General features: G+C 38.8%; 2 protein-coding genes across 3 annotated transcripts; one reads left to right on the plus strand and one right to left on the minus strand.

Annotated features, from left to right (window-relative positions):
* Nucleotides 1-766: 766 nt before the first annotated feature.
* LOC140942546 (protein sel-1 homolog 1-like) lies at nucleotides 767-17,554 on the minus strand. 2 transcript variants are annotated; one of them, XM_073391462.1, is made up of 23 exons: nucleotides 17,304-17,554; nucleotides 17,125-17,186; nucleotides 15,193-16,096; nucleotides 14,464-14,505; nucleotides 13,520-13,589; nucleotides 12,953-13,031; nucleotides 12,341-12,427; nucleotides 11,896-12,009; nucleotides 10,730-10,811; nucleotides 10,046-10,116; nucleotides 9,533-9,613; nucleotides 8,824-8,880; nucleotides 8,323-8,391; nucleotides 8,116-8,193; nucleotides 7,693-7,755; nucleotides 7,507-7,594; nucleotides 6,766-6,831; nucleotides 5,899-5,981; nucleotides 4,718-4,883; nucleotides 4,134-4,208; nucleotides 3,428-3,600; nucleotides 1,835-1,957; nucleotides 767-1,028 (listed from the first exon to the last, which is right to left on the minus strand). In XM_073391462.1, the coding sequence occupies exons 1-23, from the start codon at nucleotides 17,389-17,391 to the stop codon at nucleotides 903-905; spliced, it is 2,847 nt and encodes a 948-aa protein (XP_073247563.1). In that variant the 5' UTR covers nucleotides 17,392-17,554; the 3' UTR covers nucleotides 767-902. The 2 variants fall into 2 exon arrangements, with proteins under 2 accessions (XP_073247563.1, XP_073247564.1); XM_073391463.1 differs by having other exon boundaries at nucleotides 15,490-16,096; nucleotides 17,304-17,553.
* Nucleotides 17,555-17,680: 126 nt separating this feature from the next.
* LOC140942547 (N-acetylglucosamine-1-phosphotransferase subunits alpha/beta-like) lies at nucleotides 17,681-24,506 on the plus strand. Its single transcript, XM_073391464.1, has 3 exons — nucleotides 17,681-20,303; nucleotides 21,857-22,610; nucleotides 23,668-24,506. The coding sequence occupies exons 1-3, from the start codon at nucleotides 17,817-17,819 to the stop codon at nucleotides 24,369-24,371; spliced, it is 3,945 nt and encodes a 1,314-aa protein (XP_073247565.1). The 5' UTR covers nucleotides 17,681-17,816; the 3' UTR covers nucleotides 24,372-24,506.
* Nucleotides 24,507-25,080: the final 574 nt, after the last annotated feature.

Raw genomic sequence — 25,080 nt, forward strand, 5'->3', positions numbered from 1 at the left:
TGATCTTTTCTGTATTAATTTCTTCATCCCGCAGTTCAAATATATGAAATTCTTATATTCATGATTTCATCTTCACCTTTCCCGGGTGAATTACGAACCATCTTATAACCAGCTCCCAGTTGGCTAGTCTCCCTCGCAGCCGTATTTTGGATGTCACGCAACGCTCCCCCAAAAGACGCTTTGGGCGAGCGTTGCGTGACATCCAAAATACGGCTGTGATGGAGACTACCAGTTGGCGTGCTAGCTCAATTAGTTAAAGGGCTGCACCGGTATCGCAGAGGTTGGGGTTCGGATCCCGGCATCCTGAATTTCTTCAGGCTTTCTTTTCGCGACTGCATGAGTTGTGTAGTTAACTGTGATGATCTTCTCTGCATTTATTGCAGGGGCGGATCTAGGGGGAGAGTGCAGGGGGTGCGCACCCCCCCCCCCCCCGAGATGACCTGCGGTTTTCTAATACAACTGCTATTCTGCAAAAAAAAAAACTATGTGGTTTATTAGTGTTGAAATAGAGCAAGAGACGAGTGCAACCCCTCCTAAAAAAAATCCTGGATCCGCCCATGTATTGGTTTCATAATAATTGTCACAATTTCTATGATGTGACAGACAACAATTATTGATAGCTATTCAACGAAACGCGATAATGTAAGGGGGAAAGGGGGGGGGGGATCCATTGCATCGTAAGTGTAAATAATAGGATATGGAAGGGTAACCACAGTGGCAGTGAGGTACTGCCACAACTTTTTGTTATTGATAACCAATACTTGGATAGAAAGAAATGTTACTTTTATTCAAATGTTGTATCAGTTATTTTCTTGTTTTCATCACTGTTTAAAATGAACCATTTTACATTACAACACTTGCTAAGGGTAAGAATTTCTGTACAAAATCTACAAAAGTGGCGTCTACTGCTGCCTTCGTCGTATGAGCAGAAGAATTCCTAACAGTAAAGCGAGTCCAGTCATTACATAAATATCCCAGTCTTCACCAACATAATTCGTGATCTTCGAAAACTTAATTGATCCATAATTCTGCAAAAAACAAGATAAAAATAATGCAAATCACTCTTGAAGAATGAAAGAAAGGCTATCAAAGTTGTCTACAGTCAAATAAGAAACTACGTCCCTAACGAGGAAACTGGGCGATCACTGTGTGATAGCAAATAAGAGTATTTAAATGCGAAATAACCAAAACGCGGACGCTAAACAAACTTGTCTTAACTTCAATCAAGGCAAAATGATACGAAAAGGCACTAAACACTTTGACATCTTTGGCTGCTAGAGGCGTTCAGATGGTGGGTAGCAAGTAAAATCGCACGCGGGAAAAACGAGGAGAGGAGACTGGGGCGATTCGCTTTTCGTCATCCACAAACAACTTTTACACACCCTCTTCAAACTACAGTCGAACATCATTCTGTTTACGAACAACTACGTAGCACGAACACTTGCGAACATTTGGTTCTGTCCGTTTCGGTGTTCCAAGGACTTGCTTAGTTTGAACTATTGCAAATTGCTGGTATGTGATTACTGTCACGTTTTGTTTAGACTACGAGCAGTCTCTCTTTTTTCTGTAGTCCGTCGAGCAAAACGCGAGACACGCAAATGGCCACGCACGCTGCCGCCCTCGTTTCGCGCGTCTCGCGGCTTCGCCGCTCCCGCGCGCGTGCATTGCTCTCACTAAATCTGAAGAAAAAGAGAGACTGCTCGCAGTCTACGTTTTGTTGTCTCAGGCCTAGTAAACTACCGAATTTCTACACAAAACCCTACGTGAGACGATCCAAATGAAACCAATTCACAAGAACGTTGATATGGCTATATAAGCAGATTCTGACTTTTACCTCTTGAACCCATTCCCACATGAAGAAGACGCCAAGTTTCATCAGAGCGAGCGAGACTGGAGCCTGGGCATCAGTGCTGGTCTGCGCGGCCATGTCGTAGAACCTCTTTGCGAGGTGAATATCCTGAAAAGACGTAAAGAAAGTCAATATTAAGGAAGAGCGACTACAAAAAGAAGAATCACTTTCCAGATTAAGGCTGACGACAGGTACTATATCAGTGCCAATACATCAGCAAGTAGTGTGCCGACCTTCCTCCTGGGTTAACGACCCTTACCCCACCGGTCGCGCTACCGGCCGGGTATTAGCATTCTGTGAAATATCAAAATGTGTAAATGCCTCATCCGAAGGGATACGAGAGGTCTTGAAATGTCCCCTAGGAGCAGAGAAATTCTTTAAATTCAAGCTGACACAAACTCTAAGGCAACCTATAAAACTGAGAATGTTTTTATATTACGCTGAAATTCCTCTGGTCACAGACAATTGTATAAATTTAGTCCAATTTAATCTTTTTTATGTCTTTAGAGTTACTTGGAATCATTTTTCCATAGTCCCAACTGGAAACGAAGTTAGGATTTGGCGAGATTGAAAAAAAAATGCCCAGTGGTTCACCCACTTTCTATGAAGCGGGGAGAACGCCTATCTTCTGGAGATTTGTAAATACTTTATGCAACTTCAAAAACGCACTGAGACATCTCAACTGATGCTGGCAAGTCAGGTAGGAAATCGTGTGAGCCAGCCATGATTGACACGTTGATTAGTCGTAGCAATAACAAGGGAGCTTAAGACGACGGCAACGGCAGAGAAAACATCACCAAAAAGTGAATTAGCGCTGCTTCAAACTTCATTTCTGTTAATGCAAATCTTTTAATTTGTCACTGAAATGTTGGCGAATTTTACAGGGGTTAAATTCTAAAGGACTGTATATAAGTTCACAAAAAAAAAAAGGAAAAGAAAATCGTTGTTGTACATGTGTTTACGTCCTCCATAAAACGTGTAGTTAGGCGTTTCACGTCGTAGTCGTGCAACGACGGCAAAGAAATGTACAAAAAAGCGTGATGCACGTGCAAAGTTGTTGTTTTGCGTAGTAAACCAATTGCTTTTTTGCCGTTCTCGTTGCCGTCGCCGTCGTCGTTGCTTAAGCTCGCTAATAGGGACTTTACGATCCAACGACGCGGACGGCAACGAGAACGTCAAAAAACAATTGGTTTAATAAGCAAAACAACAACTTCGCACGTGCATCACGCTTTTTTGTACATTTCTTTCCTGTTTTTGCTCGACTACGACGTGAAAATGCCTAATTTTGCGTTTTATGGAGGACGTAAACAACCGACGACGAAATTTTATTTCTCTCTCTGAGCTTGGCAATGGTCCCTTGAAATTCAGCTTCAGGAGGGTTCGCCTACATTTGACAAAGTAAGTGGGTAGGAATAATCGCTATTAAGACTGAAGAAACGTAAATTCACTTTTTAGACGACGTTCTCGTTACCGTCGCGTCGTTGGATCTTAAAGTCCCTATTGACTAATATACGACGCATACAAGTGTCTTTCATCCAATCACAAAGCGTTAAAGGGAGACGAAAATATTTTTATTACCTGTCTCATGCCCAGTCCTCTCTCGTGCATGTAGCCGAGGTTAAACATGGCCTGTGCGTTGTGCTGTTGTTCAGATGCCAGTCTGTAGTGATATGCAGCTGTCTCGTAATCAATCTCGGTTCCGTATCCATAATAATGATAATCACCCACTTTCACTCGAGCTGCTGTGTTACCTATGGGAAAAACAAACAGAACTTGAAATTGATACAAAAGAGCACCCCAATCTATGCAACTACTGTACTTGTCTAAGCGCATTAGAAAAAGTAAGCCAGGCAGTGGACTAAAAGACATTTGTCCACAGTGAATGGAAACAACGAGTCAATTATTTCCTTCTACTATCACTAAATGATCGTTCAGTTTCTCGTCAAAAACAAAGTTGGTTTTCGTTTTATTCCTCGCTAGTATGAGAATTTACCAAGGAACTGCAACAGATTTATTACTTCTGAGTTAAAGGGAGCGTTCAAGTTAAGCCAAAAACCTGTTTATAAGAGCTTGATTAGGTGCTTAAGAGCGGGGACATTTATAAGTGTTAGTATGGTGGCATCCGAACCTGGAGTCAATTTTATAAAACTTTTACAAGCGTAATTTACAAGTGTACCCATTGTTTTAGAGTCTTAAAACACACTTGTAAAATTCTTATTAAATTGACCCCTGTAATACCCAGCACAGGTGTAGGAAAGATACTGCTACAGCCATAGATACAAACCTTGAGTAGCTGCTCTTGTCCAGTACAGGAGAGCGCGAGGAAATGTCTCGTTTCCCAAAATTACTGATGTTAAACCTGAAACAGTCAATACTCACAAGGTAAATTTCAACAATAACTATGAACACAAAATCAACTGACTGTTGTCCATATTTCTGCTCCCTTATTGTCCTTTAAATACTTATTTCTCATCCCCTTTTTCCCTTCCTCCCTATTTCCTACCCCCTACCCCTTTCGACGCCTGCTACGCAGGCTATGGGTCAAGTGAAAATGAACGCAAGCGCATGCTCAGGAACAGGTAGCCTGCGTAGCAAAAGCAAAAGAAAAGCGCGAAAGGGAAATAAAGAGGGCGTTCCCTTTCCTGTTCTCTCCAATCCCCTCTCCCTTTTTCCCTCCCTCCCCTTTCCTTTCCACGCCTGCTACACAGGCTAAAATGAGAGTGCAAGAAATGGAACAATCTTTGCCGTATAGGCCATTTGAACGTTGAACCTGAGCTAATGCTAGCATCGCTGATGACAATCTAGGCTTTACCAATCAAAAACTGTTGCTTACGCTGTAAACGAATGCAATACGCGAGACAAACTTACCATGGTCCAAAATATAAGCCACATTACTTTGTGCAACTTCATAGCCCAGTTCAGCCAACATGGCGTACTTCAAAAGAGCGGTATCAATATTACCAGCGCGATATGCTTCGTGTGCCTCCATCAACATCTGGGCCACCCTACCTCGCTCAGCAACATTCTTGAAAAGCTTGAGGGTAAAAACAAAACCAACAACTCAAATAACTGTAAGCAACTTATTTTTACTCACAAACTCCAAGAGATGTCACTTTTCACTACTGCTAAACCCTTTTCCCACCAAGGTGAAAAATGGACGGTCTTAAAAGATTGTAGTTCTAACTCTTGAGTCTGAGGACAAGTCCTGTGTTGTGACCATTCAAATGGAACCTCTTCAGCAGTACTTTCACATGATACTATTAATTTAGTATGTGCTCTTAACTTTTGAGTCTGTGGACGAAATCCTATGGTGTTACCATTCAAATTAATTCTCTTCTCTATTGTTTTTTCCATCTTCATATTTAAACTAACTTTGGGGTTGTGGTTGAAAACATCGCCTACCATGTGTTAACTTGTCAAAAATATAACCAAAGCATGTGAAAAAGTGTCAGGGTTTGTGTTTCTATCAGTGGTCTAGTTACACTAGAACTATGTAAGCAACAGGAAAGGGCAAAGAGAGAACACAGCAAGTCATCAGATATAGAACCAAGACACCATGGCGCATATGTTACAGGTAAAATCCATCCTCAGCTAAAACAAGGATTTCAGTCGTCTCCCATCAACCATTTACAGGGTTAGGAAAAAAAGGAAGTTATGAATCAACCTAGGTTGAAGGGACACTGGATTAACCTATGGAAATAGGTTTTACCTGCAACAAAGAGGTCAGTATGGACAGTCCGGTCTTTCTCCTCATCTCTTAGCCTGCATGATGGGTGCTTTAAACTAAGTGAGGTGAATGGGGCATTTCGTGAGAAGTGCGAGACGATCGTGGGGTGTGACCAGGGCAGTTTTATTCCTCTCCCCTAGTTTCGCAAAAAAAGCTGCATTTGCCTTGCTTGGCTCGTGAAGTGCCTGTCCATTACACAGGCTACTAATCTCTTTACTCTAACACTGTAGGTGTAAATGATCCTCTGTAGCTGTATACTATAATTATTTTGGAAATGCCACATGTTCAAGTTTAACAGAAACTAACAGCTTTAATTTCCTACCTCTGTTGCAGTGTTACAAGATCTCAACACACCAGTCCCTGATGCATGCATGACAGCCAGATTGTAAAAAGCCAAAACATGGCCTAAATAAACAAATATAAAAGTTAAAGTAACAGTCACACTTCTCCTTGCAGACCTGTGTCTTCACAAAATTGTTACATCTTAATTGGGAAGTAATACAGACACCCAAGACTGCCCACTAGGTCTATGTGGAGACTTAATTTAATCCCTTAAGTCCTAAGGGTGACCAACATCAATTTTCTCCTATCATCAAGAGTAAAGGTTATGAGAACTACTAAATTTATTACTAAAGGGAGAACGTTTTGATCGTAAACCAAATTCTCTCAACTATTCTTAAAAGAAATGTATGGAGATCAGTTGTATGTATGTGGATCTTGGAGGGTAACACTTGACAGTTAAAATAGGAACTGGTAAACTGTGTCTATTTGAGAACGTTTATTGCTTTGCTGTTTTTGCTTTTTTCAGTTCATCACAAATTCTCAACTTGCTAAGAGAAAGCACGGCAAAAGTCTTTTATCAACCAAAGTACTCCCACGCCCTTGAATAAGGGTCATTCATGAGCCATAAAACTGCAAACTTCAGACAAATAAAGTACAACTTAAAAAAAAAACTTGAAAAAAACAGGGTACTGTTCGGCAATTCATGACTCAACCCATTCAAAGTTTCACCGGTTTTGCCTATCTGCATTTCCTTGGTGCTTGTCAACAGTTTAGAGCTGCTAGTATATTTTGATGTTTTTGTCATTTCTGTGAGAAGTCTGTGATTGCTGAAATAAATTCATTATTGACAATTTCATAGCCTAAACCCTCAAACAAAATTGTGAGTAAGCAGCATTGATACGCTTACCAGTCTGTGACGCCAAGTTAAAGAACTTGATAGCCATCTTGTAATCACGTCTGACACCGAGACCATCTATAATAAACAATAAAAAAGGCCAACCAGTTATGCTAGCATCTACACAACCCAAAGATTTCTGGAACAATTACAACAACAAATAGGACAGTGTTCTTGTTTATTTTTTGTCTCACTATAGTCTCTTTGATACTGACAAGTGACTGAAACATTCAACCATTTGCTTCTGGTCTTTATTGAGGGTCCCAATGGGGTTCTTCATTCACACCGCCCAACCCAAATTTTTAGGGTCTGGATGTCAGCTACCTGGGATCATTACTAAACAACAGCTACAGGTCAGTGATTATAGTCTGAAAATAGAGCCACCTCTCCTCACTCCCTGCCACTAGGGACACCCAAGCAATGAGAAGTGAAAAGAGATGGCCGTATTCACAGGCTAATTGCCTAAGCAGCAAGGAGCAAGGGGAAATGTCTGTATTGGTAGGCTTCAGTGATAATTGCATTTCAAAATGTGAGTGGTCTCTTATTTTCCTCTTAAGTTGCTGGGGTAGAATATGTAACACTCCAGCAAGTTTAAGTCTCTGTCTAATCCCTCTAGTCACATATGTGGGGATTTTTTCTCTCTTACGAGTTTCCACAGGCTACGAAAAAAAGGGGGGTAGTTGGTGGTTTAAGTGTATTTTGATCCTCACTGTACTGGTAATAGTTAATTAAACACAATGTTAGTAAACTTACGGTAATACATGGTGCCCATCTGAAGATGTCCATCAACCCAGCCCTGTTCAGCAGCCATCTTGAAGTACTGAAAAGCTTTCTCATAATTCTACACAGGATCAGAAGAAGAAAACATGCCAGTTTAACTTTATTAGTTTGTTACAACACCAGATAAACACAGCAGTCATCAGAAAAAGGTTTGGCTACCTTCTCAACTCCTTTGCCAAACATATACATCAAGCCAAGCCCACTTTGGCCAATGGCATTGCCCTGTAATTAGAATAACAATATAGCATTTCAATTAAACAATCACCAGTTGGTAAAAGAAGCCAAATGCTCAGCAGGGTGCAAAGAAAGTCAGTTTTACAGCTTGCCACTTGGACAAGCTGTAGCTAACATGTACTGGCCCAAGAGTCATTTTAACAACAGAAGTCACTAGCCCATGGCAAAATCCACCAGCCCCGAGCTAACGGACACGATTTTTTTATGCACACTGCTCAGAACTATGAAAAAATTTCAAAGCTACTCTAACACCATTAAAACAGTAGCCTGCCTCACAGCACACTACAGCTGTAGTTATGGGACAGCCCCAATCATACTGACAAGTAAAATCAATTGAGTGATTCTTACATTATCTGCTGCTTTTTTAAACCAGTTGAATGCCGTCTTATTGTCCTGTTTAACTGCGGTACTTCCCTCAGAATACATCTGTCAACAAAAACAAGTTCCAGCCATTAATCCTGTCATGTTAAATATAAGCACAACTCTGAAACTACGACTACATATTTTCAGTTCTAAAACGAGAGATTTTACCAAGTTACTTAAAGAATAGTGTACCTTGCCTAAGTATGCCATGGCATTTGAATTTCCTGCATCAGCTGCCATCTGGAGGTACCTAAAAGCTCGCTGCAAATAAATACCATAAATAATGTTACCGATAAATGCATGGTTGCCTTAAAAATTTCTTTATCGCATTAAAAAATAAAATGGTTAGTCACTCTTTTCATGAACATAACATTGACAACCCCAAATTATTATTCACAAGCAAACAAGTTCAGTGGGGGCTTGAGGCTTGTTAATGCCGGGGTCAGTGAAGGTTCGAAATATAGCAAAATACCTTATTTGGACCATTTAGTTGTTATTAAGATCCCAGATGTTACTGAAGGACGACTTAAAACGTTTACAAATTATCAAAATTAAAAGAAAAGCTCTCTATTTTATGATTGGCTAATTCCTTAGGCAACAAACTGCTTCATGGCTAAAAAATAACCTTGTTATAACCGTCACAATCCTCAATATAATGACAGACAAAATAATATCATATTTAACTATACTTACAGCATGGTCCATGTCAACTCCGCGTCCACCCTGATAATGTAACTGACCAAGACCAACCTAATGTGGGGAAAAGGAGAAAGCAAATAATAACAGTAACAGTTACATTTGTATAGAAAGACTTACGGTGATGTGACAAATTAACATCACTAATTTTTCACTTAACATGTAGAAAAATTCAAAGATCTTAAAAAAGGCTTTCAAGTCAAGTGCAGGGTTCACACAGATTTTAGCATACAACATATTCAAGTTTTTTTCCAGACTTTTTTTTGCCAAACAATTTTTGTATTTCACTTTTTCCAGACTCAAGGTTATCAAATAGGGGATCAATAGGGACTTTAAAAACACAGGAACAAAGCTTTTTTCATGATGTACTGCAACCGTATGGGTGAGATTGAGTATGATTTGACCAAAATGAAATTTATTTCAGTTATAAAGCACTTGTTGTAGCTTTCAAAAAAATATTCAAGATTTTTTACCATTTTTCCTGACTTTATCTCCATTTTCCGGACTTCTTCCCGGTCTAAAAAATTGCTGGGCAAATTTCAAGACTGTACGAACCCTGCAAATGTGGCGTGCATTATACCACATATTTTTGTACCCGGCCACATTCTTCAAACAGGAATTTGGAGCTTAATTAATATTTTCTATTTTTGGAGGAAGGTTGGAGTTGAATGTTATCCCTGCATATGTTGACAAAAAAAGTACTTACCTGTGCCTGAACATCCCCCTTATCAGCAAGAAACTGGTAATACTGGATAAGATCCTCATCAAGAACAGCACTGCTACCACCCTACGGATTAACACAATAGTGAGTCAATGTTTATACAAAATACTTCTAGCAGGAGCAAAGGGCTCCTGGAAGGGCAACTTCCTATCCTTCAAGAATTTGCTGCAAGTTTATCAATCAAACTGAAAGAAATAGGATTTAGAAATGGATAATCTGCATATTGCCCTGAAATACCCTGACCCATAGATGGTGAAAAATTAAATTCAGGTTAAAATGTTTTAACCTAGGTTGATTCACACTTTCTTTTGTCTCCTAATTGTAATTATTCGTGAAGTAGGGCTACTAGGAGACAAACAAAATTGAGAAACAACCTAGGGCTAGCTAGAGGATCCTCTTTACTGATTGCAATAGGTAAGAACACAGTGTATGACTTTTCTAGAGCCCTGAGGTATTACCAACAGAAAACCTAATGAGGTCACATTAATGTTTTCATACCTGTTCTTCCTCATCTATTAGTCGTATTCGCTGGATAGCAGCTCCACCAGTCAAGGAAACATCCTCAGCAACTACAAAAATCGGGTCAAATGCAAATAAGAATACAGTCCAAAGTCTTGCAAAATTTGTAAGATGACATAGGGGCATAACATTCTTTCAAAATTAATGTTTTCCATATTATGATTATGAGCCAAATTTTGGAAAGGAAAGTACATTTTAAGCCAACTGACGGATAAGCAATATCAGTAAGATAACATTTTCATAGTTTGTACACTTATGCATGCTGTGACTGGTCAATTTTGCATGCCACATATATTCCACTGTACATACAGCTTGCTAAATTAGAAAGTTTCTCTACAGAGGTATAACAATATCTTATGAACCACAATTTCTCGACCTGTACAGTATATTTCGGATCCTCCTTTTTCCCTATGGATTTATGCCCCGGCAAGAAGAAAAAACTTGGTCTGTTACATAGCATAAAATTTGGTTTGTAAGATGTAAAAATTCAAATTTGTCACTCTTTTCAAGTATTATTATTTTACAATCCTCAGTTCATACTCAAAAACTGATCAGATATTTGAGAGAAAGAAATAAATTATCAATAAAGCCCAGTAAAGAGCAAAGCAGCACAGTACTAACTGAACAGATACACTATAACTGTTATCAAGCTGAGAAACCTACCTTGGTTTGCAACTTTGCGGTAATAGGTGAGTGCAGATTCACAAAATGAAGCAACTCCTATGCCAGCCCAGTAGCGATAACCCTGTGTAACACATCATGTAAAACAAGGCATGATTTGTCTGTTGTTATAGCTGCCACTTATGACAAAAATTAATACTATATGTGAATATAACTAAGGCTCTGTTTATATGGATGAGCTAACCCAACTCACCACCACTTCACTGGGCTGGCTCAGCTCATACTTTGTTTCCCCATAAAATTTTCACTGTGTTTAAATGTATATGTGAGTCCTTGATTCAAGCAGTTGACATCTCATTAATTGGACCAGCCCACCATCTTATATACAAAAAAAAACAAAGTGAAAAATAATTTTATTAGGAAACAAAGCATGAACAACAAGCTACAGCTACCAGCTACAGGCCCTTAAATTTGCCTTCTGCTGGCCAGTACAAAAAGGAGTTGCCAAGTATTTTTCACAATAATCTTGATCGGCATCCTGGAAATAATTATTATTTCCAGGATGCCGACCAAATACGTCATTAAAATACATGATATGCCCTAAAAAAGAACTTTTATAAATGACGCCAAGAACGAATATTGGAAAACAATCAATCCAATCCATAGCTATGGACCTCTGCAAAAGATCTTCCCCTTCATTTGAAAGACCTCACAAATTACGCCTTCCCACTCTTACTAAAACAACATCTACTGATTAGACAATTTGAAAGTTGATCATATTTTGTTCTTTTCCATCTCCACATGGTGTATCTCCACATATTATGTGTGTTATTTACTTACTTATTTTGTTTTGGTTTGTTGAGTTTTTTGCTACTATTCTACCTGTCACCACCGTGTAAAAAATATCGTTTTATAGCTATATGCGCAAGCATGAAAATGTATGTTCATTTAGCTCTTAGACATCTGCATAATTTTATGAAACAATTCCTTCTTTTCGTTTTTTCATTCATTAGCTACCAAAACATGTAAAATTCCCTATACAGATGTAATAATAATAAAGGAACTTCTTGTTGTTGTTGTTGAACCAAGCCAGCCTGGGAGGGTATGCCAGCTGGCCTGGGCTAACCGGGAGGGCTAACCTCATATAAATAAACAGGTCCTGGTAATGTTGTGTTTTCATTTATAATACTAAAATTATTTATTATTACCAAAGCCATCTGTGCTTTGACATTTCCACCAAGTGCAGCAAACATATAATACACCAGAGCTTTTGCTTGACTTGAATTCACACCAATACCAGTGGCATAAAGAAATCCTAAAGTCTAGGACCAAATAGCATATTAGGTATTAGTGATGATGAAGAGATCTTCAGTAAAATAATTTTCCTGTCACTATATACTCACAGCAGTCATTGGTAGCAGGCAGCCGGCTTTTTTAGCTGGCTACCTGCAATGAAATCAGCTGGCTACTCCAAGTTTGAAAATAAGTCAAATTTAATAATTATTATTAAAGGAGGATTTGTGGGATAAATGACCAGCTACATTTCCTGAGAGACCAGCCACTTAAAACCTTATTGACAGCCCTGATACTAGACTCTTTACTCGCCTAACTAACAATAATATAACTACTGTTACTGTACTACTGTTTAACTACCTGTTGTCCAACTGCAGATCCTTTTCCTGCAATTTTTTCCAACATTTTTACAGCTTTAGTAATGTTCCGAGGCAGATGATCTCCAAACTGTAAAATAAAGATACGATAAGAGAGAGCCTGAATAAACCTCTTGTCATAAGTGTTCCATTATTTTGATTTGCCAATTTTTAAACTATGACATCTTTACCTATATATTTGCAGTCATTTTAAACATTCGCAGGAGGTTTTTACCAAAAGATTCATTCACAGAGGCTTTCACCATAAACAGCTGCATCAATGTTCACATGAACAAAATGTATGTTTCTATTGCTAGAAACAATACACTTGAAATAAACATAATTTAATGTGCCACTGGAATACTGTACGTGTTCAGAACCGCTGAAATATGTGGCAGTTTGAGACAATAATTGTCTAGTAATCATTCAAGTTAAATCAAGACACAGTTGTGGCAATTCATGACAGAATACCCATCAGCGCAGGCAGCCGGTCTTTAAGTAGCCCCAACCTCTGAATTCCAATTTGATCTGGAATAGTAGACAAAGAACCAATTTGTGCTATTATTTTGTAAGATTTTGTCATATTATTATCTACTGAAAATAAATAAGCACATACCAGGTAGGCTAAAGCAACAAGTTCTTGAGCTTTGGTGTAATTGTGCAGAAATGCAGCTTCTTCCAGCAAACTGTAGGCTCTGAAAAAAAACAACCACAAAAAATATTTAGGAAATTTGTGATACAGCTATTTCTACCTATGAAATGTAAACTAGCTCTGCAACCCTTAAATTACAGTATATTGAGAAAATAAATAGGACTTGCCTGAGACAAATTTTGAAATACACATATTTATAATTTTTTTTGATTTGGAGAGTTTGAACAAGTGAAATGAGCTTGTTACTTCCTGCAGGCATGCACACCAATTTCTTTTAAGCAGCTTTACTCTTCAGTTGTTATGCAATAGCTTCTGATTCAAATTCTGCGGGCATGTGTAGTATAAGTGTATGTTGTAACAAACTTTTCATTTCACAATTTTATCTGAGGAGTGTCGCACATGCTGTACTTACTAGTAGTAAAATGCCAAGTTGCATCTTACGTTGATATCACCTAGACTACAATTTTTTCTTGTTTATTGTTAGAACTCTCAGATAATTCGAATTATACATAACAAGTGCTGTATACATACTTTTTGTAGTTAGGTTTTGTTTGATTTAGAAAAGATGTGGCATCTTGATATAGCAACTGGCCAACTTCCTCTAAAAAGGACCAGAAAAATAAATCAGTGCATCTGAAGTAAACTTGAAAACAACTACGATTAACACATTGAACAATAATAATCATCTGGCTCCGCTGTGGAACAAGCCATTAAGTTCCTGTATTGATACAATATCATACCATTGTAGAACTCCCTTTAATAAAGTTTATTAAGTGAGTTACCCAAGACAGCTCTGTCATTAAAGGCTGGCCAACTCATTCCTTCCAACTCATTTAAAAAACTCAAGTGTGTCTGCATTTCAAAAGAAAATTATACTTTTAATATCTACTGCCAGAACAACAAAACGAAATAAATTGTCGTCTTGCTGATGAAGCAACATACTTCATGTAAAAAAGTTCTTCTTTGTTTGTTTTTTCCGTTGTATTTCTTTTTATTTTACCTGCTACCTAGAACCTAAATTGTTCAGGGAGCTAACAAGAAAACCAACTGGTTCATTTAGCTTCTTAGCTTGCACATTATTTTCATTAAACTTATTCATTAAACTTAATAAATCTTCTGCTGTAAATAAATCTACTAGATTGAAATATCAACTATGTACTTCAAAGCATAATTGACATGACAGGCACAAAAAGGCTAAAAGGGACAGAGAGGGGGAGAAAAGTGATTCCCCTCTCTATTTTCTCCTTCCTCACCCTCCCCTTTTAATGCCTACCACACTGCCAAAAGGTTGGCAGCCAAAGATTTTTTCATACACTGTATTAGAAAATAGTATGCTGGCTGTATTGACAAGACCAACTTGGAAAGTTTAAATACCCACTACTCTTTTCATTTCCCCACATACTTAAAAATGACATCCCTCCAAGCAGACAAGTAGCAACAGAGAACTGATCAACCATTATAGAATAAAATCCAACCTTTCAGTTCCTTGTTTTCTTTCTTGATTTCTTGGTTTTCCTCTTCAAAAGATAAAACAGAAATTCACAATTACATTTTTACTATAACATGCAATAACAGTGCATAATTAAGTAAGGAAAGTTCAGGAAAATACAAACTAGCTTGCGTGCGAGTTCTTCCATTAGTGGCAGATATTTTTTTGTTAGTTAAGCCTTTAATGATTTATGACTGAGGCTTAACTAACAAAAAAATATCCGCCACTAATGGAAGAAGAACTTGCACGCAAGCTAGTTGTACTTTAAAAGTAGTATCATCTGTATAATGTTGCATGTACATGTACAAACCAAGCATTTACATGTACTTCATTTATTCTAAAGACCAGTGATGGGATGAGGGTCATGATGAAAACAAAACAAAAGACACGTACAGTTAAAAAGTACACTAAATAAGCAGGCAGCTAGCGGTTTTGCCACATCCAGCAATCAGAAACATTTGCAGCCTACTTGACCCTTACATGTACTTTAAGAAAATGCACTTTTATTTGAGTGTCTGCTATGCTAGTCATCCTGCATACTTTCAGTGCTCGCAAAAAAAAAAAGAATTCCAAGTATGTCTTTGTCATGCTTCCAAAAACAACAACAACAAAATATCAAAAGTGCAATGACAAGCAACTAGAAAACAAGTTACAGTGTAACAGAACGCAAGGGGATTTGAACAGAAATAAAGTAACAAAAAAAAAGAAATAAAACCTTTCAGCTGCTTAATCTCTTCTTGTAAGTCCTCCTTTATTTTACTGACATCTTCATCACTAAGTTCTTCAGCTTCATCTAAAGGCTTCTCACTCATTTTCCATGATTCAGTACTATCAGGGTCCTCATAAAAATCTTCTATTTCATCATCATCTACTTCATCGTCAAAGCCCTCATCATAAGAATCAATATCATCATAATCATCACTGTCCCATTCATCCATAGCATCACGTTCAGTAACCTTCTTTCGACTGCGTCCTTTCTTTGCTTTTGCTTTTGATTTTTTATCATACTGACCTGTTTTCACTTCCTCTCCTCTCTTTTCGTCTCCAGCCTGCATTTTACCACCATCTTCCTGATATTTTTTATTTAAAGTTTCTGTTGGCTGTTGTTGTTGTTGCTCATCAACGGACTTCTCTGCCATATCAGCTTCTTCAACTTTCTGATTGTCTTTATTACTAGAATCGTCATTACCTGGCTTTTTCTCGCCAGAATCACTATTTTCAGCTGTCTCTATGTAATCACTTTGCTTACTAGACTCCAAAATTTTACTGGATTTAGAAACATCCTCTTTCTTTTTTTCATCAACAACATGTACAGATGAAAATTCAGCACCATCTACATCCTCAATATTTTGTACAGGGTCCCTTGGAGGAACTTCATGACTGTTTTCTCCTTCCATCCCTTTTCCTGTATCTTTAATATCTTTTTCATTTAAGTCCTTCTCTTGATTAGCCTCTTCAATAGCTGCTTTTGCCGCATGTTTTTCAGACTGCTCAACAATTTGTTTAACTTCTTCTACAAGCTCTTCTCTCCATGATTGCGGATTATCATCTGTCTCTTTGTTCAATTTTTGTTCAGTTGTTTGTTCATTGTGTTGCACTGCCTCCTTACCGTCCACCTCCTAAAAGTCAAGATTAAGTATCAGATTCTTTCTTTGTGAGATCAGCTAGTATTTCTTATAGATCGGCACTAGTAAATGTAACTGATGCAGCTGAAGTTGCAACTAAAGATTTAACTTTAATGACTTACAAGGCTGTGCTCTAAGGAAAATTGAAGGGAGCCCAGTCCTCTGAATCTGTAAAATCTAGGGTGCTCAGCATATGATTTGTATGAAAAATCTGAGATTTTCTAGTCGCCCGAGGGCAAAAGTTAGGTGCCAGGGGCCACCGGGCTTTGCTAGAGCACAGCCCTGACTTAAATTTATGAAAAGGCCCTGTTCACACTACGAAAACATTTTAGTTACCAATTTTTCGTTTTTGTAACCTTGTTTGCAGCTAAGGCACCAAAAAGCTTTCGTGTAACCAAAAACGTCAAACCCAATAAAGGATGGCTGTCAAGGAACAAAGGATTTTGTCACCTGACAATAAATTCTAGGCCTTCAAATTTCTTGACGGCATCATTGAAGTTTGAAGACACTTGAGAAAATTTTGGTAGGTGAAAAAATTGTTTGCACTAGAAATGGCTTCCTGTTGACAGATTTTTTTGCAAAACAAACAAACTCTTGCATAGTGTGAACTGAGCCTCAGTTATAATATTGACAGTTATTGGTATTGGTTAAGTTGTTATCCCTAAGTTCTGCATTAGGCAGTGCAATTGAGACTGCGAGCTGCAGAGGGGCCTATCAAAAATTAAAATTGGGTCCAGAGATGCTTTATTCTGCAAATAAAATGCTTCCCTCAAAGATCACTTAATTCACTTAAAAAGTCTGCCAACAGAATTTATCTTAGCCTGCAGGGGGGTGGGGGGGATTTGCACCTTTCTGCTGGAAAAATGACAAATGCCTGGTGGCAGGAGGGAGAGGGTATGTTTGGAAGGGACTAGGCCATTACCTGCATGTATAATAACTAGGTTGTTGTTTTATGCAACGAAAAACAAGCAAATGTTTGGAAGTAAATCGTGTGTAATTAGATAAGGCTGAAGGATTTTTACCTCTTGAGGAGAAGAGGGGACACTTTCACTTGGAGAATTTTCAACCTTTGGTGAATCCTCGCCTAAGGAAACAATCAACTTCTGAGTTACTTGCAATAAATAAGTACCATAAAGTGTACCCCTTGAAGATTTCATGATGCTACAACCATAAACATGCATGTCAACAAAGGCATACTTACAGAAGGCCGTCTCTGTACAAATTGTTATAAACAAACCACAGACTGTCAGACTACTCCATAAAAATCTTCGTGAGAGTTTGCGATTCATGATACTTCTTTCTACCGATTGGTGTGAATAAATATAATTTTAAACGACATAAAACAATTTTAAAAGCGTATCAGAATGTAACGTTAGCTAACTACAAGGCAAATACGTGTTTGGACCTCATTTCGTTCCTTCATACACAAACAGTGAACCAAGCGATGCCACGTAAGGTCGCTAACACGCATGTGCAAACTCTGGCTTTTCGTTTGGTTTTCGTGAAAGAAGCCGAGTGATCTCCGAATATAGTTATCCAATCAGAGATAATACGAAAATAGTACGAGGATTCGCTAACTATAGTGGAGTCATCGTCACGTGCTGTTCAGTGGTCATTCCCCTGGTAATCATATGACAATGGCGGCTCTTTCGGCGCTAGCCGGTGCAAGGTGAAATGGGGTAATGAAGCAAGAGTTCTCCAGCCAAGTCAGAAAATGAAAAGAGGATTATGTCAAACTATGTGGAAACTTGTTCAGAGGCAAACGTACACGTGTTTGTCCTCGCGTTATGGAATATGGCTGTGCATCGGTGGTCTTTTATTGACTTTGATTTCTGCTTTCCAGTTTGGAGAAGTTGTTCTCGAATGGAGCATGCAGAAATATGCGGTTACTTTTAACACGTATCACGACAATATCCTTGGGAATTCATACCAGAACAGACTGTGTCTTCCGATACCGATTGACATTGTTTACACGTGGGTAAACGGAAGCGATCCCAAGCTGCTAGCAGACTTAGAGAAACTCAAATTGGAAATAGAGCTAGAACAAAATAGAACAACTTTGAAAGAAATAGAGCGACTCAAAACCGAAACTAATGCCACCGAGAGTGAAATTGCAGATATGCTTTTAAAGAAGTCTCTGGAGAAAGAGAAAAAAGCGAAAGGAGACACGAAGAAGGACGGTGGAGCCATGGGGAATTCTCACTGTCCTTTTGAAAATTGTGTGTCAGCTTTTTGCGTCGTTGTCGAGGAAGGTCTCCCTGGTGATTTACAGCTATCTAAAATACGCGAACTAGACGCATCATTTTCAAAATTAACAAATTTCTACAACGTGACCTCTTCTGGTTCATCAAAAGAGCTTATCAGTGTAATCCAATTCCCTGGAAAAAGCGAGACTAATGAGGCGTTGAAAGTTAAAATCAAGTGGCAGAATAGAAGTTTGCGAAGCAAAGAAGGTTACTTCACCAGTGACGCAACCAGACCAACTGCGGTTAACAGAGGAACAGAAATCATGATTTTAGATCTGAAGGGAAACAGTGAAGTGGAAAAAGTGGAGAAAGAATTTAAAGAGCGTTTTGGAGATAAACTCCTTAACATTGTTTTTCATGCTGAGAAGCTCATAGGTGTGGCATATTTCTCAGATAGAACATCAGCTTCTTCTGCCCTAAAATTGAAATTGACAATTAATGGAAAAGCTGTAAAGTTAGCTCCTGCCTTGTTAATATGGGCACCATTTAATTCTGTTCTTGTTGCCAGTGATGATTCAAAAGAAGACGCTGACATTTCAGCAAGTCGTTTTGCAGACAACGAAGAACTGAAATATTCTCTCCGTTCAGTTGAAAAGCATGCACCATGGGTCAGGAATATTTTTATTGTTACAAATGGTCAAATACCCTCCTGGCTTGATATGGACAATCCAAGACTCAAGATAGTCACTCATGAAGAGCTATTTTTGAACAAGAGTCACCTTCCAACCTTCAGCTCTCCAGCTATAGAATCTCACCTACATAGAATCCCTGGCCTTTCTCAGAAGTTTATTTATCTCAATGATGATGTTATGTTTGCTGATGATGTTTGGCCAGATGACTTCTACACCCATGCAAATGGTCAAAAGCTCTACCTCACATGGCCTGTCCCAAACTGTAATGAGGGGTGTCCCTCCTCCTGGGTAAATGACAAATATTGCGACAAAGCTTGCAATGTGTCAGAATGCGACTGGGATGGTGGAGACTGTATCGGTGTTAAACGCAAGACACAGTGGAACTATCAAGGTTGGCAGGGTCAGCACTCTAGTTATCGCATCCAGTTTTGCTCTCCAGGTTGTGCGGATACCTGGGTAGGTGATCGCTATTGCGATGTTGCTTGTAATGTTGCAAATTGTGGTTATGATGCTGGTGACTGTGGAATTTCTCAGTTCCACAAGTTGTATCATATTGACATTGATCAAAACACTCAGACAGTTGAACTGCCTCAAGGTGTATCCGTGCTGTATTTTAATATTTCAAAACCTTTTGGCACAGGGAAGGTCACTTCTGGAGACTATACAGAGACACAGTGTGTGCGATCTGCAACTGTGGCACAGAAGTTTAAAGTTTTTACCTTGACATTGCGAGAAAACTGTACCTCACCAAATGTCAGGTTCAATATTGAAGGATTTAGTGACCAGAATGAAACAAACAAGGTAGCTACTATATTTAATGTGTCTGTTGACACAAGAGCAGTTGAGGGTACTAAGTCAGTTCCTACTGCAACACCGGCACTCACCAAAATTTTGACAACTGAAGTCCCAGCAACAACGCCATCTGTAAACAAAGTACGACAAAACATACCTATTACTGTCTATCCAATAAGGATTCAGAATGCTAATCAGTCACTCAATTATTGGGTCGTTGCCAATGCGTCTACCCACCATAAGCCAACATGGCAACCATTACCAGAGAAAGTGTACAGCATACCATTGCTTTCAAATGATACAGTTCTACCAGAGTATGTTCAAAATCAGTTAGCACATATAGAGAGGGAGTATGAAGATGGTGACTTGACTCAGAAGGGCTATGCAAGAAAGAAAGCAAAGATTATGCATGACTTCTTGAATGTGCCAGCAACTGAACAAGCTCCTGTGGTCGTTGCTATGTTGCCTACACCTTTATCTGAAGCTGAAGAAAACCCCACTGTTCCTGCCAAGTTGCATGTCAACCACAAAGTGAGTAGATTACCATAAATTCTCTATTAAGTCTCCCCTCTCAAATAAGCCCCCTCCCTTTAATAAACGCCCCCTTTTCAGGAGAAGAAAGTTGATAAGCCCCCCTCTCTATTAAGCCCCCCCCCCTCTCTCCCCTCCCCACCCCTAATTATTCTTTACAAATTAATGTTAGACTGTATTAATCACTCATGACTGTAAAACTTCATGTGGACTGATATGGAATGGTTTATATACCAACTGGAAGTTCGGAATCGATTCTGATCCTCGGCTGCAAGACCCAAAACTTCTTGTACTTGAGCTTTTCCACTTGGTATTCTAGTTCTTTATGGAGAACTGATACCATCATCATTTCTTAATTAAATAAGTTCCCCCCTCTCAAATAAGCCCCCCGTCTCTATGAAGCCCCCCCTTAAATGGCCTTGAAATAAATAAGCCCCCCGAGGGGCTTAATATAGGATTTAAGGTATTGTTTTTTGATTTCAATGTATTATAATTACAAGTATTTTTTACAATTTTCTGCAGCTGGTCTGCACCATGAAGGAATTAGACGGACAGCTATTTATCAGTTGATTTAGCAACCCTGACCTGTCATATGTTGCGTGTCACAAGATTGAAGGGCAAAACAACAACTTGAAACAAAAAACATCTTATGACTGTCATGTGTTCATATTTTGCCCCTGGACTTATAATGGTCCTTTCATCAGAGCCAAAATTGACTCAGTCTATAATCAAAAGGAGTCATCAATATTAGTAGTTACTGATGCGTTTGTCTGGAAACCCTGTTAATAGAATCAAAAAATATTTTATATCAGGACTTTCTTGCCCGGATTTGTTTTTGAGCAAATATTATTTTAGGTAAGACAATAAAGAAAGGAGAAGATGCAAAAGATAAAAAGATGACTAAAATGGGATGTTAGATTGATTTGAGGGCTGAATTACATGTGTAGGCCCTGTGTTCTTTGGACTTGTCACAGGGCCTGGGTAGGGTAAATTCTGACAACTTAGGGATGTATAGCCTTGGAAGGGTAACATTAGGCAGATGAAAATAATAGCAACAAACGACACAAGCCTGGATTTAAAAAAAGGTAGAAAAGAAAAAAGCCATAAATAGAATACTAACTGTAGGAAAACGTCTTTTTTAAATACATGGCAAAGAGTATTGAAATCCACGCTAGCTAACTTATGTTTTCCCTCTACATTGGCCTCTGTCATGCATCTCTCCCCTAGTGAAAAAGATGATCAACTGGGAGAGGAGCAGAGAAGAGATAAGGGAGCATAATTATTAAACAGGAGTGGCCCAAGACTTGATACCATGCGTGTCATTAGCTGAATTCCGAGAGTAAATTTTACTAATAGAGCATTTTCACCTGACGTCACAGCAGGCATGCTGGTGTTCCAAAGTAATTCTGTGGGAGTTAAACTCTTTTCTTATGTAAAAGCTTTCTTTTGTTCCAATAAATTTGACTAGATGCTGGCCACGTGAGTGAAAACGCTCTGTAGTAAGAACACTGTATATTGTCATGTGAATTTTTATGAATTCCTTTCCCTTTCAGGATGAGAAAACTGTTACAGATGCAGAAAGAAATTCTACCTCTTCTGAGTCTGTTGATACCAAATCACATCAAAGGAAGCTGCTGTCCTTGGAACTCCCAGAAACAGAAGCTATTATTAGTGATTTAAACAACCAAGGAGACTTCACTGTAAATCTTAACGAAGCTGGAGCATTTCAAGATGGTTTTGACAGTAATTTAGACAGAACTGCCATTTCAACAGACGATCTTATTTTGGCAGACTGGATTGCCAATACTAAACAGAAACAGTTGTCATTGAAAAGCGACCAGTCAGAAAGTCTTGAGCAATGGAACAGTCGTTATGGTGACTGGCAGCCTCTAAAGCAGCCTAGTGCAACAAGTTTTCTTCCTTGGGAGCGGCTTGGAACCTTTCAACAGCTTCAAAAATCATTGGAAAGATGGAAGCGTTCACAAGAATTTGCCAACTATCAGCTCCCCAGAAGAAAATTAATGGACACTTTTGCAGACTCATTGCTTCATGTGCATCGAATTTATAATCGCAAGTTTGGTTACATGGGACGTAAGGTTCCTGCTCATATGCCCCACATGATTGACAGAAAAGTCATGGAAGAGTTACAGGATATGCTGCCAGAGGAATTTGACAAAACGTCTTCGCACAAACTTCGCAGCCCAGATGACATGCAATTTGCCTTTTCTTATTATTACTTTGTGGTTGGTCAGAAGAAAACACCTAATGTCAGTGAGTTCTTTGCTGAAGTGGATGCAGATCATTCCGGTTTGAATTTTTGTTTTTCATTTTTAGGGGGACAATATTATTATTATTATTACCGGTATTTTGTTGTTGCTGTTGTTTTTTGTTTGTTTGATTGATTGTTTATTTCATAAAACACATGGAAATTCAATGTTTGCATACATTGTAGGCAATTTTACTGTTCTGCAGATGTTCAATGCATTTTTGTACCTTCCTTAGAATGATTTGTTTGGACCCTCTTCCTTTTAACCTGCATTGCAGATATAATCTAACGCAGGCTAGTAATGTCTTTAAAGTAGCGCCAAGATCCTTGTTCTGGTCACCAATGGACTCAACAAGTTACTGAAAGAAGGTTTTGAATATTGCTCTTCAACCTGATTGTCAAATTGGCAATGGCTTTTTTAACAGGCCAACCATAGCATGTACTAAAATCCTGCTTGGGGCACCAGAACAAGGGTTTGGCACTGGCTCACAGACTGACTTTACCAGATGTTCAATTTCATCTGTGGTGCAAGCTACCTCGACCCTAGCTACACTTTCCAACCATGGATGGATCCTAAGGCCCTGTTCTCTCTACAAATACTTCAGTCTGCGCTACAAACACCCAATCATAATATTACAGACAATTCACGTCTAAATTGGAGTCCATCTATTAGTTTTAACTGTAGCTATCTCCCTTAGAGATTTTGTAGGGTGAGCATTTTCTTGGACTGCGTCCTCCCTACTTCCCCTCCCCCACCTTACCTCAGACACTATGCAAATGTTTTGTCCGAAATATTTCTTAGAGATTTTCACAAAGCATGATCACTAAGACAGGAAATATTTTTACTACGAATTTGATTTGAAGTACAAGATGTGCAGGATCTGCAGCATCTTCAAGATCTATAGGATGTACCATACAGGATCTGTCTGACACATAAGCTCTACAGGATCTACAAGATCTATAGGATCTACAGGATATTTGATGTCACAGCTGTCATGTACCTTAAGCCAGGCTTCGATTGAATGGCCCTTCTGTTGTACAATGTAGCCTAGTATAAAAATATTACATGTACTTTATCCTTTATTTGTTTATTTTCAGGAGTACTATCCGAAAGAGAGCTGCGTACGTTGGCAACCCGGCTGTACAAACTTCCATTGGATCTCAATGACCTTAACTCCTTAGAACAAACACTGATGAATTGTAGTAACGGTTCAGCACCCCAGTTCAACACGTCAGATCCAACCCATCATTTGGTTTTGCCATCTGTGTCAGAAGAATTCTTACAAAGCTGTGATCCCTTGATAAAAATGCTAAATGATTCTTTCAAGGGTGTCACAAAGTACAAGTATGAAACTCTTGGAGATGATAATGTTGCATTCCACATGATCCGCGATAATGCATCAGCTGTTTTACAAAAGTTAGATGCTGTCAGAGGAAAAAGAAAGAAGTTTGTGTGCTTAAATGATAATATAGACCATTCAAAGAAAGACGCTGAGCTGATCAAGGCACTCCTGGTGGACTTCTATCAATCTCTTTTTCCAATTCCGTCTCAGTTTGAACTGCCAGTGGAGTATAGAAACAGATTTCTCCACATCAGTGATTTGAATGAATGGAAGAAGGAAAGAGAGGAAGTCAGATTTTGGACAAACATTTTAGTAGCAATTTTAATTTTAGCTGCAATTTTAACACTTTTCCCAGGACCTTTAATCTATCTGACCCAACTATTATGCCCTCTTAGAAGACTTTTTTCATTTTTTCAACGAAACAGTTCATCGACAAACTCTCGTCTCATGACGGTCTAGGAATATTGTAGCCATAATTGATGAATTATAAACTAGTTTTAATGTTAGATAATTTTAAGATCAAAATTTGTTGCCTAATTAACTGCATTATTGTTGGATATTTATTAATCAACTTAGTAAGAAATGAGAAACAGCCTCAGCAGGGTGGGGAGGGGAAGGGTTCAAGGTCAGAAATAGTCCAATAGAAACTTTAAATAATTATATTATTCTTATACCATGCTTCCAATACTGCTGTAGATATTCTCTGCTGGGCTTCAGTTAGCCTGCATAGCATGGCGGTTTTGGTTGGGCGCGCTAAGTAAGGGCAGAGGGCGAGGGCAGAGAAACCGCAAGGAGATTGGGGCAGGAGCATGTTTTTATTTTTCTTGCGGCTTCTCCGCTCGTTCTCGCGCGCTTTGCACGCGAATTTCGTGGCTTCGACACTCATGTGCCCGGCTTGAAAAAACCACCATGCTACTCAGGCTAGGCTTCAGTGAAATATAATAGGGAGCTTAAGCAACAACGACAGTGACAGGTACGAAAATGTCACTTAAAAGTGAAGTAGAGCTGCTTCAAACTTTATCGCACTTATCACATCTCCTTCAATTACTCAAATGTTGGCAATTGTTTCTGGAGTTGAATTCTAACAGGCTGTATTGAAGTTCAGGAAAAGAAAAAGGAAGTCGTTGCCTTGTGTTCACGTCCCACAAAACATGAATCATGTACTCGT

Source organism: Porites lutea, chromosome 7 (genome assembly GCF_958299795.1).
Source record: "Porites lutea chromosome 7, jaPorLute2.1, whole genome shotgun sequence".
Taxonomy (NCBI): Eukaryota; Metazoa; Cnidaria; class Anthozoa; order Scleractinia; family Poritidae; genus Porites; species Porites lutea.